General features: G+C 37.5%; 1 protein-coding gene across 2 annotated transcripts; it reads left to right on the forward strand.

Annotated features, from left to right (window-relative positions):
- The first annotated feature begins 537 nt into the window (after positions 1-537).
- On the forward strand, positions 538-8,988 carry rab31 (RAB31, member RAS oncogene family). Of its 2 annotated transcripts, XM_061693855.1 has the most exons (7): positions 538-741; positions 2,071-2,150; positions 2,556-2,637; positions 4,562-4,633; positions 5,472-5,578; positions 6,230-6,339; positions 6,498-8,987. In XM_061693855.1, exons 1-7 carry the CDS (start codon positions 706-708, stop codon positions 6,593-6,595), a joined length of 585 nt encoding a protein of 194 aa, XP_061549839.1. In that variant the 5' UTR covers positions 538-705; the 3' UTR covers positions 6,596-8,987. The 2 variants fall into 2 exon arrangements, with proteins under 2 accessions (XP_061549839.1, XP_061549840.1); XM_061693856.1 differs by lacking the exon at positions 4,562-4,633 and having other exon boundaries at positions 5,484-5,578; positions 6,498-8,988.
- Positions 8,989-12,773: the final 3,785 nt, after the last annotated feature.

The raw sequence follows: 12,773 nt of genomic DNA on the forward strand, positions 1-12,773 counted from the left end.
ACTTGCACCCAAGCATGCCAAAAAAAAAAAATATTTTCTACTTTTTTTCCACCAAGTATTGCCAAACTGGACGTGTGTGCTATATATAGCGTTTCCCACTTTCTTTCCGTTACACATTCTCTTAAGTATGAGACTAAAAAAGGGCAGTAGTTGGATGAACAAGAATCGATAAGACAAACAAGGGACTATATTAAATAATGAACCCAAAATGTGTTGATTAACCCTTTTTTTTGTTTTTTGTTTTTTTGTCATCTGCCCGTTTCCGATGTGCCAAATACGAAAAGCTAGACGTAGGCACACCAAGCTAATACAGGAAGTTGACAGTGTGCGAGCAAAGTTAGGAAAAATAAAATGTTTTTAAAACCAAAGTTTTTCTGCGCAATTTAAGAGCCAACAAAGAAAAGGCGTTTGTCCATTGTTCGCAATTACGAACATAACTTATTTTACGCAAACAGCTTCATCAGAGACACTTCTTCGTCTTAATTTTGTAATCCGTCACAGGATGTACATCCCATTTTAGTGCGGGATGTTCTTGGTGATAGTCAGCAAATCAGACAGTCCGGGGTTGGGTTTTTCTCTCCTCCACATAGCGAGAAAGCGAGAGAGAGAAGAGGGCTGACAAAAGTACGAGTTTCAAGCATGACGAGACAAAGACAGTGATTGAACATTGTCAGATAATGATTTAAGTCATTTTGGGGACCCGCCATGGCGATAAGGGAGCTCAAGGTTTGTCTTTTAGGGGTAAGTAGCACGTTCTTTTTTTTAAAATCACCCTCCATTTTGGGGAAATTCCTTCGATGTACAGTAAATATTTATATATATATATATATATAGCTAAGCTAGTTCATTAAACTTAACAAGACCACGATTTAACTAAGTAACGACCTGCTATGTAGACTTTTCAGTACGAAAATGGTGAAAATGTTACCTGTTGATGGTTAGCTGAAGTTGACCCAATAACCAAACCTCATCAGGAGCAGCTGACAATTTGGGAACATTTTCGCAGCATTCTGACGTTATGTGACGTCATCGCCTCACCCTGCAAGCCTTTGAATTTTAGTTGTCCCTTTGTAACTGTAATGTCATAAGAAATAATAAAGAATATAATTTAAAGAATATAATTTGAAATCATATTTTGCACATTTCATTTTAGTTGTTGGCCAAGTTCTATTATTCATGATTCATATTCAATTTAGAACGATTCCAAATGTTTTTCTAAATTTATTTGTAATTTTTGGGTCGTTTTTCCGAGCTTTGCACATTTACAGTATTGTAGAGCTGTTGTTTTGTATTGTTAAAAAAATAAAATAAATAACATCAATGCTGACGGGTGTAAAATTTACATCGCAATTTTAATTATTAAAAAACAATCGAGAAATCTTTCTGTTGTCGTTGTAACATGCCCCGTCAGGGTTCATCACAGTGAGTCACAAAATAATACATTGAAATTATTTAAATTTTAAAAATAAATGATTTACTTTTTTGTGATTTTTTATTTTTTTTTAAAGTATAATATATTTTTAAACAAGATTCTCTAGCCGTAACTGCTGATGGTGCAATAAAAACATTTTAATTAAAACAATACATTAAAATTAATTACATGTTAGACTGGATTATCTTGACATATATTTTAATTTACTTGAAAATGTATTTGTTTATTATTTATCGTAGTTTTATTTATTAATATTATTTAATTAAATAACACCTAAACATTGTTTAATTCTCAATGTAAATGCTAATGTTTTGAAATGAGAATTAATTGTTTAAAATGAATTCCAACGTTAACACTTACATTTTTAAATAAAAAATGTAAACAAAAAAGAATGATCAGTGAAGCATTTAAACTATGACGTGACGTAATGCCCGGTGACGTTTCACACTGTCTGCGCTAATATTAAGTGCTAAGTCATTTGTGGAAATACATTATCATAAACAACTGGGATACATTCGTAGTGGTCCTCTATGATCATGCATTTCTATTCTCAAGTTATCTTAAACCTGGGATGTAAGGGTTTTTCTGATTGCATCGTTGCCTTTACTGACTCTGTGTTTGTGTGTGCGTGTGTGCAGGACACCGGTGTGGGCAAATCCAGCATCGTGTGTCGCTTCGTCCAGGATCACTTTGATCACAACATCAGTCCCACGATAGGGTGAGACCACCGCCAAGGAAACCGCAATCGCGTAGCCCCTCGTGTTTAATATGTGGAATTCATTTTTCCCATAGAAAATATGAAAACGAATCCATTTTGAAGTCAAACTGTTTCCATCAATAAACCTTTATTAACTGCAAAAGCAACATTTTAAAAGAGGTTCACCCGGACGTTTTGACTCTCGCTAATGCTAAGGGAAGCTTGTTGCTAATGCTAAGTGAGGTTTTAGACAGTCGCTTATGCTAAGTGAAGGTTTAGACTGTTGCTAATGCTATGTAGCATTTTTCACTGTTGCGAATGCTAAGTGAACTTTTACTGTCACTAATGCTAAGTCAAGTTTCAGACTGACACTAATGCTAAGTGAGAGGTTTTACACAGTAGCTAATGCTACATATCCCTCCACAGAGCCTCATTCCTGACCAAGACAGTGCCATCCGGAAGCGAGCTGCACAAATTCCTGATCTGGGATACGGCGGGACAGGAACGGGTGACATTCTTTTTTTCTTTCTTTCTTTTTTGGTTGTTGTTCACACGCTTTGATTTCTCTCGCATGCCTCCATCACATATGGTGTTCTCTCGTGACTGCCTCGCTGTCGGCCGTGAAACGTCATGATCCATGTTAGCATTCAAGGTCACGAGGATGGTACTAGCCTTGCTTCATGTTCATTTGTTCATCAGTAAAAACATTGAAACCAGTGAACCCTCGCTATTTGTGGAGTTTAGAGACCAAGCCCCGACACGAATAGCAAAATCAGCCATTAATTCACCCTCCCAATAGGTGCATAATTGTCGTGATATGCCACAAGATGTCAGCAAAGCAATACTTTTGTCTAAATTCATTTATTCATTTTCCGAACCGCTTATCCTCATTTGGGTCGCGGGCTGCTGGAGCCTATCCCAGCTATCTTTGGGGGAGAGGCGGGGTACCAGCCAATCGCAGGGCACATACAAACAAACAACCATTCGCACTCACATTCACACCTACGGGCAATTTAGAATCCTCAATCAACCAACTGGTAACCAGTTCAGGGTGTACCACGCCTCCTGCCCGATGATAGCTGTGATAGGCTCCAGCACGCCCGCGACCCTAGTGAGGAGAAGCGGCTCAGAAAATGGATGGTTGGATGGATATTAATAGTTGATATACCCCAAATTATGATTTCAAACTAAATTGCCTACAGATTTGATTTTGAAAAAAATACACTGAAAGTGCAATGAGGCTAGCTTGTATGTCGTATAATAGCAATTACCATATTCCTATCAGTCATTTAATTAGATTTTATAAAAAAAAATTGACACAGTGTTACTTTCGTTCTTTAAATACAGTGGTACGTAGAGTTTGGCGTGGTCTGACTTACGAGTTTGCTTTCACTTGCGAGCAAAAATTTGAGATTCAAGATCTTGATGATGTCAGCAAATGCAACTCAACTCACTTCACAATAAGCTGCAGTATGGCAGGCAGATAGTGAACAATTACTTAAAAAAAAAAAAAGAGGCTTCAAGATGTTAATTTCCACTCCCTGTTGAAGTTTACGATCCAATTAAACATTAATCAAAATTAATTACACCTTGCGTACTTAAAACATCCGCATTACTTTGAACGTCCGCTATCTTAATGCTAAAAACGCACAATGCAAATTGCCATAGACTGGCTAACAAATAGCATCATACGTTGTGGTGTTATACAATACCCACAGACCTATATTCTTTATCCTGTTTGAAAAACAACTAATATTACCGCAAATTACTAAGTCAGTTGTGAAACTCTTCTTCATGTGTTTCTCTATGTTTGGGAGTGTGTTGCCTTTATCGAGTGCCCTTAAACATCACGCTGGCCCTATGAGGTTGAATTTGAAACCTTCGTGGGTTAAAGAAACAGTCCCATTGCTAATATAGTTTAAGTTACATCTGTCAGCACTGTTATTCTGAAGGCCCCCGGGTAGTTTAAATGGACAAGGCAGCACATCGAGGCTGAAATCTAATTAGATTAAAAAAATACAACATTTAGAGGACATGTACTGGACGTAGTGCAACCAAGAGAAATTCTGCTAAATGAAGAGAATAAGACTTTTTGGAATTAAATTAATAAAATTTCATGGAACAAATATTAGAATTTAGGTTGTAAATGTCAGTGCTTCTGATTGTTGTGTAGGCCAGTAGGGAAGGCCTTGCTGGACTTGATAACCCATCATCGCGTCTGAGGCATGAGACTTTCCAGTGTAATTTGCAAGCATTTTTCTGTTAAAAGCATCACTTATTAATAAAAGTGAATTGACCAAAGTTGAAACAATCTCCATTGAAGTTCGTTACATCACAAGAAGCCTGATGTTTTCTGGTCGTCACAAGAAGTCATGGCGGGAAGGCAACCTTGATTCTTGTTAATTTGTCCCCCCCGCCCCACTCCTTTTTAGTTCCACTCATTAGCTCCGATGTACTACAGAGGATCAGCTGCTGCTGTCATTGTCTATGACATCACAAAATTGGTAAGTTCACTGCATACATTTTTTTTTTAATTCAAAGTTCCTAGGTGTTTTTAATTACATATGTGTCTGACATGCTTTCATTAAAATATTCCAAGCATAAAGAATTATATAACCACCATATCTGTTGTCTTGCGGAAATGGCAAATGACAATGAAAGCATTTTCACTCAGGGTTGCAGCACTTCATAAATTACACTGTGTGCATGTGGCACATGGAAACATCACCAAACACAAATAGAGACCGAACTATTTTTATACAATCTAAAAGGCCTTTTTTTTTTTTTTTTTTTTTTTTTTTTTAATAATGACCCCTTTAATACACTCAGCAGACACTCCATTAGGTACACCTCTGGCGCAATACGAATGTATCACATATAATGGCTTGACAACTAAATTAATATTTAGTTCAAGTGTATATATAATTTATATTAAATTATATATAATTTAATATAATATAATAATATAATATATTATTATATTAATATAATTGTTATATTAATATAATAGACTCTATATTAATTTAAAATTTCAGCCAGCCACATATAGATAAACAAGCATTCAAACTCACATTTACACATATGAACAATTTAGAGTCTTCAACGAACCATAAATGCATGTTTTTGAAGTGTGGGAGGAACCAGAGTAAACCCACACGAGCACGAGGAGAACATCGAAATGAAAGGTTAGAGCTGAGATTCAAACCCAGAACCTCAGAAGTGTGAGGTAGACATGAAAACCACTAGTGCACTAGCAAATTTCAGGCTTTTTTGTGCAACAGCAACACCACAGAATAAGGGAACGAAATCGACCCGGTAACTGTCTGCCACCTTTGTGTGCAGGACTCTTTCCAGACACTAAAGAAGTGGGTGAAGGAGCTGAAGGAACACGGACCCGAGGACATCGTTGTCGCCATCGCAGGGAACAAGAATGACTTGGGAGACATCAGGTGGACTTACAAGTTTTTTGAAATACGGGCTGTGGCTTGGCCTTTTTTTTTGTTCGTTTTTTTGTTTTGTTTTGGGTCTTTGAAAATGTAATTACGGACAATAGCTACGGTGGCAACTTGACCACAAGCGTCAGTTTGTCAGATAGTGAACAATTCTTCAAAAAGGAGGCCAAGTGCGTCTGTTTATTGTGCCACTCCCAGTTGAAGTGTCCTGGAAAACGAAACGTAAAAACAACTCATACTGTTGCAACTTAGTTACAAAGGTCTTCTGTTTCATCAGAAAATCAATGTGTAGTATGTCTATATATTATACTGTCCCCTTGTGGGCAAGGAGTGCACATCAGAAGGAGTTGCACAAAGCCCACGGAATTATCCATCCATCTATCCATCTTCTGTACCGCTTTATCCTCACAAGGGCCGCGGGCGTGCTAGAGCCTATCCCAGCTAACTAACCGAATCATTATGAAAAACATTTAGATTTATTTCAATGGGGAAACATGAATTGAAATATGCGTGTTTTGAGTTACGAGCGTGGTCACTGAATGAATTAAACTTGTAAGTCCAGGCAACACTGTGCCCCCCCCCCCCCCCCCCCCCCCCCCTGGAAAAAAAACCTCTTCATCCATTTCATACCCACCGCTGACGTTCCAGAGAAGTCCCCATGAAGGAGGCCAAGGAGTTTGCCGAATCCATTGCCGCCATCTTCATCGAGACCAGCGCCAGGAACGCGGTTAACGTGGAGGAGCTTTTCCAGAAGATCAGTAGGTTTCACACAACCTCATTGTGTGCCCGTCAATACGTGTTGTGTCACTGATTTAATATAAGCCATTTTGTAAGTGTAAGTGGAAAACCAATTGCTTTTTGTACTTCCAAATACAGCGTAACAGCGTGGCATCAATTTGACATCTTTTTATTTCAGGCAAACAGATCCCACCGCTGGAAAACCCAGACGTTGAAAGCACCGAGTCGTTCAAACTGACCCGACAGCCTGCTCCGTCCACCAGGAGGTGCTGCTAATACAGCCACAAACAGTCAAGATCACAACCGCCATCGCAGAACATGAGTATACGCAGTGCCACATGCACTAAAAAGTATGAGGGCCACTATGAAAATAAAAAACGTAATATTCTGAGGAAAAAGTCAGAATATTACTGGCATCAAGTCATAAAATTACAAGAAAAAGTTATAATATTACAGATAAAAGTTGTAATAATCTCCTAATAATCTTTTATTTTACAGGAATAAAGTTGTAATATTAAAAAGATTTTAGTTGTGATTTTATATTGCGAAAAAAGACGTAATTTCACCTGAATAAATTCCTAATGCTACAAGAAACAAGTCAACATTTTAAAAGAAAACTTTTGTAATATAACAGGGGGGGGAAATTATTATTACAAGAAAAAACAGGCTACGCAAGAAAAAATATTTGAAGAGGAAAGTTACAAAGTGAGATTTTTACAACAAATGTATCATTTTACGAGAAAAAGTAATCATTTTCAAAGACCTTGTCAAGCATTGCCCTCCCGATGAGTTGCATTCAACTGCTCTCATTACCTTCAATGCACTGTGGCTCTTCAATGGCACATTAACATACAATTTCAATGCACTTGTGTAGCACACACAGAAGCATGTGTGGAGCACACACACATGCACTTGTGTAAGATGTAACTGTAATGCTGCACAATGACGGTTACAGTATGGCGCCTCTTGCTGGAACACTGTGACCCCCTTTACTACAACTGTTTAAATACTGAATGAACTACAGTGGAACCTCCACTGTGGAACCATCATGTCAAGTGTAAAAAGAAGTCAACCGCTGTTAATTGAAATAAGGTAAAAGCGGTCAGTCTTTCAAGACGCCTGAAAGTCATGTCAAGGGGATGGAACAGGTAGTTTGCCCGTTTATGTTTGCTCTTTGCTGTGTTTCTTATATTATAAAGATTCCAGTTCTAAGGTTGGATTGTCATACAAAAGTGGTAATTTTATGGGGGAAACTTGCAATTTTATGAATACAAAAAAGTTGTCATTTAAAAAAAAAAAATTATAATTTTTTTTTAAGTCTCGCTTTTTACGAGAAGGAAGTCTGAATTTTATGAAAATAGTATAATTTATTGAGGGAAAATTTGTAATGTTGTGTAAATAAAATTTTACATTTGTGAAATTGGTAATTTATCGAGAATCATTTTTCCTAAGTATAAAATTGAAATTATAAGTATAAAGTCAAACATTTATGGGACAAAAAAGTTGTCATTCAGCAAGAATACATTCAGAATTTTATGAAAATAGTCATCATTTTACGAGGAAAACAAATCCTAATTTCGAAAAAATTATATTTTGTGTAATTAGTTGTAAATTTGCAAGAATAAAGTCATAATTTTATGAGTAAAATTGTAATTTTATGGAAAAAAAGTTGAAATTTTACTACGCTAAAGTCATAATATTATGAGAAAAAAAGTTACAATTTTAGAGAATTCTTCTTTACTTTTTTAAAGAAAAATGTATCGTTTTACAAAAATGAAGTCAGAATTTTACAAGAATAATCATAATTTTATGAAGGGAGAAAAAAAAAATTTCTAGTTGCTGTTTGCCATTGGATACGTTTCTTACGACACAAAAAGTTCAATTTCCTTTTCAATGGCTATCATCACCTTTTTCCATGCAGTGATAACCATAAAACAGGAAATGGAACTTTTTGCGAAGTCGCTGCACACACATCCTCACCATTGCTGCTCAGTATTATATGGCGTTCACTCCTTGTCAGAATCAGAATCAGAATCATCTTTATTTGCCAAGTATGTCCAAAACACACAAGGAATTTGTCTCCGGTAGTTGGAGCCGCTCTAGTACAACAAACAGTCAATTTACAGAACACTTTGGGGACATAAAGACATTGACAAAAAACAACATTGACAAAAAGATGCAGAGTCCTCTAGCACTTAGAGCAGTTCGAACGACTGATATTGCAATAGTCCGGTGCAATGACCATTGTGCAAAGGGCGCTGAGACTTCAAGGAGTGTATGCGGTTTAAAGTGACGAGTAGTGCTATCATCTGGGACAACGTTGGTTGTGCAAATGTTACAGATACTCCTCAATCAGTGTGCAAATGGAGCAGATGCTACTCTGGCATGAGTGGCCAGTATATGCAAATAGTGCAGCATGGCGAGACAACTACAGTGAGTGCACGAGTAATACATAATTGGCCCCACAGAAATGTGACAACGAACTCAAGTCAAAAAAATTGCCAGCTTGTTGTAATGGAATTATAGGTTAGGTGTTTAAGAAGTTGATCGCAAGAGGGAAGAAGCTGTTGGAATGTCTACTAGTTCTAGTTTGCGTTGATCGGTAGCGCCTACCTGAGGGAAGGAGCTGGAAGAGCCGGTGACCGGGGTGCAGACGGTCCGAGAGGATTTTGCACGCCCTTGTCTTAGTTCTGGCAGCGTGCAAGTCCTCAATGGTGGGTAGGGGGGTACCGACAATCCTTTCAGCAGTTTTGATTGTCCGTTGCAGTCGGAGTTTGTCCTTTTTTGTAGCAGCACCAAACCAGACTGTGATGGAAGAACACAGGACCGATTCGATGACCGCTGTGTAGAACTGTCTCAGCAGCTCCGGTGGCAGGCCGTGCTTTCTCAGAAGCCGCAGGAAGTACATCCTCTGCTGGGCCTTTTTGAGGACGGAGTTGATGTTGTTCGCCCACTTCAGGTCCTGAGAGATTGTAATTCCCAGGAACTTGAAGGTCTCGACGGTTGACACAAGGCAGCTGGACAACGTGAGGGGCAGCTGTGGCGAAGGATGCCTCCTGAAGTCCACGATCATCTCTACCGTCTTGAGCGTGTTCAGCTCCAGGTTGTGTCGCCCGCACCACAGCTCCAGCCGCTCCGCTTCCCGTCGATATGCCGACTCGTCACCGTCCTTGATGAGGCCGATGACAGTGGTGTCATCTGCAAACTTCAGGAGCTTGACAGTCGGGTTCGCTGAGGTGCAGTCGTTCGTGTAGAGAGAGAAGAGCAGCGGAGAGAGGACACAACCTTGGGGCGCCCCAGTGCTGATGCTGCGTGTGGATGAGGTGAGGTGGCCTCCCCCAGCCTGACCTGCTGTGTCCTGCCCGTCAGAAAGCTGTAAATCCACTGGCAGATGGCAGGTGAGACGCTGAGCTGGAGAAGCTTGGTTGAAAGGAGTTCAGGGATGATGGTGTTGAACGCTGAGCTGAAGTCCACGAACAGGATCCTCGCGTAGGTCCCTGCACTGTCGAGGTGTTCTATGATGAAGTGCAGTCCCATGTTGACTGCATCATCCGCAGACCTGTTCGCTTGGTAGGCAAACATCCATTTTGAACATTCTTACCTTTCTTACACGTATAAAAAGAAGTTATTCAGTGGATAATAAAACGGCAATAAAATCAAACCGCTCATTAACTGAGTTCATCCTTTAGATGCTTACCGAGCTGTCGTTTTGTTCCACTTTGGAGGTTCCACCGTTAGTGGGTTCATTACAGGGAAGTGTTTTCCATGTATTTTTATTTTGACCCAAAAAGGGGTTACATTTACTTTCATTTTTGTTTTTATTATGACTAAGCATGTGGAAAGTGTTTAAATTCTATGAACTAACAAACACGAAATGTCATTTAAAAAGCGCGTTTTTAAAGCAACTTTTCTTATGGATCAATACTTTATCTTGTACATGCTGGACTCATGCTCGTATCATGTGACACATAGTGGATGTCAAATAAGTTGAGTTGATAAGTCGACTCTAACCCATTCCCAAAAGTGCCTGTGTGCATGAATCAGCTGCTTTGTATCCTCTTTAACTTGTTTATGTATCTAGTCAGTGTACTGTAATAAAATTTTAATTATTCTATGCTATACTCTTTTACGTTGTACCACTGTTTGTTCCTTTGCTAATATGATAACGGTCAATGTACTTAGCCTGTTTCCAGGAATCTGGAGCTGAGGGAGGACATTTTGGTGCTTAGTTGTCCTGAAAACCCGTACAGACAGTGTTGATGCAACTTTTACTTCTTTTTAAATGTAAAGAATCCGTGGAGAACTACTGTGAAAGTAAAAAAAAAAATGTTTGAAAACACCTGACAAACACGTTATGGAAAGGTAACAGGAAGGCGTTTCAGTTCTATTTCTGCTTCTTCGATGATTATCATCACAGAAAAGTCATGATTGTTCGAGACATAAAGTCTGCAAGATTTATCTTTCATTTTAAGAGATAAATCTTCAGTGAACAAAAGAATAATCATTTTACAAAAATGAAGTTGTAATGTTACAAGAAAAAAAAGCTGTAATTTTTGTCTTTAAAAAAAATCTTACTTTTATGAGAATAACCGTTGTAACTTTATGAAAATACAATCCTTGTTTTATGAGAAAAAAGTCTTAGTTTTATGAGACTAGCCATAATTGTGTAAGAAAGAAAGTTACTTTCATGAGAATACAGTTCTAATGGCACAAAAATAAAGTTATTTCATGACAAAAAAGCTAATTTTATGAGAATACAGTTTTAATTTAAATTTTAAAAAATTAACGTTTTTACGAGAGAAAAGTTTGAGTTGAATAAATATTCAGTTATAATTTTACCAAAATTGTTATTTTATGACAAACAAGTCTTAATTTTATGAGAATAGTCGTAATTGTATGTGGAATTTTATTTTAGTCCAGTTGTAATTTTACGAAAATAAAATTATTTTACAAGGGGAAAAAAGCCTTAATTTGATGAGAATAGTCATAATAGCATGACAGAAAAGGTCCCAGTGTTTTGAGAATATAATTATAATTTTACAAAAATAGTCCTTATTTTATGAGAAAAAAAATATTTTTATGAGAATACAGTGGTAATGTTACGAAAATAGATATTATATGAGAAAAAAGTTTCAATTTATGAGAATACAGTTGTAATTTTGCCAAATAAAGTTGTTATTTAAGAGAGAAACCCCTGAATTTTATGAGAATAGTTAGAATTGTATGAGGGGGGGGGGGGGGGGAAATAAATTTAATGAGAATAAAGTAGCAAATTCAAGAAACAAAAAGTTGTAAATTGACAACAAAACGTGAGAGAATCATGTCATAATTTTCAGATGAAAAAAGTCCTCATTGTTTGAGGAAAAAGTTGTGATATACGAAATAAAAGTTGTAATGTTCTGAGACAGAAATTGTAATTTTATGAGAGAAAAGTCACAATTTACCAAATGATATTTGCTGTTTGTGTTGTTTCTTTTTTTGCAATAAATTCCAACTTATGGTTCTATAGTTGGCGGCACGGTGGCCGACTGGTTAGAGCGTCAGCCTCACAGTTCTGAGGACCGGGGTTCAATCCCCGGCCCCACCTGTGTGGAGTTTGCATGTTCTCCCCGTGCCTGCGTGGGTTTTCTCCGGGCACTCCGGTTTCCTCCCACATCCCAAAAACATGCATTAATTGGAGACTCTAAATTGCCAGTAGGTGTGAATGTGAGTGCGAATGGTTGTTTGTTTCTATGTGCCCTGCGATTGGCTGGCAACCAGTTCAGGGTGTACCCCGCCTCCTGCCCGATGACAGCTGGGATAGGTTCCAGCACGCCCGCGACCCTAGTGAGGAGAAGCGGCTCAGAAAATGGATGGATGGATGGGTTCTATAGTTACCATCACACAGAAGTCGTAATTTTCTGGGAACAAAGTCATAATTTTACAGGGAAAGAGTTGCAATTTTATGAAAATAAAGTAATTTATGAAATTACATAGAAAATGTCCTAAGTGTATGCTAATAAAGTTCTAACATTACGAGGTAGAAAGTCGTAATTTTACAAGAATCAAGTTGTAGTTTTTAAGAATAAAGTCATAATTTTACGAGAAAAAAAAAGTCATATACAATAAGGTTGTAATTTTCTGAAACTAAATAAAGTTGGAATTTTTGGGGGGGAAAGTCGTAATTTTACGAGAAAAAAGTTTCAATTGTACAAGATAAAGCATTTTTTTTGTTGTTTTTTTCCTAAAAAAATTATAATTTTATAGGAACAAAGTAATGTTCATGAGAGAAGTTAAAATGTATGAGAAAATCATGATCACGAGAAAAAAGACGTAACTTGAATGAATGTAAATTTGCAATTTTACGAGGTTTCTTTTTACATTTTAAGACAATGAGATCTCAATTTCATCAAAGCTTTTTTTCAGACAAAAAACACTGCTTTCCAAAAAGTTGTAACTACTTACAGCTTGAACA

The sequence above is a fragment of the Phycodurus eques genome, chromosome 13 (genome assembly GCF_024500275.1).
Source record: "Phycodurus eques isolate BA_2022a chromosome 13, UOR_Pequ_1.1, whole genome shotgun sequence".
Taxonomy (NCBI): Eukaryota; Metazoa; Chordata; class Actinopteri; order Syngnathiformes; family Syngnathidae; genus Phycodurus; species Phycodurus eques.

Coding starts and splice junctions, on each gene's coding strand:
- rab31 (XM_061693855.1), top strand. CDS start 706: ATGGCGATAAGGGAGCTCAAGGTTTGTCTTTTAGGG. Junction 2,151..2,555: donor AACATCAGTCCCACGATAGG/GTGAGACCACCG, acceptor ATCCCTCCACAG/AGCCTCATTCCTGACCAAGA. Junction 6,340..6,497: donor GGAGCTTTTCCAGAAGATCA/GTAGGTTTCACA, acceptor TTTTTATTTCAG/GCAAACAGATCCCACCGCTG.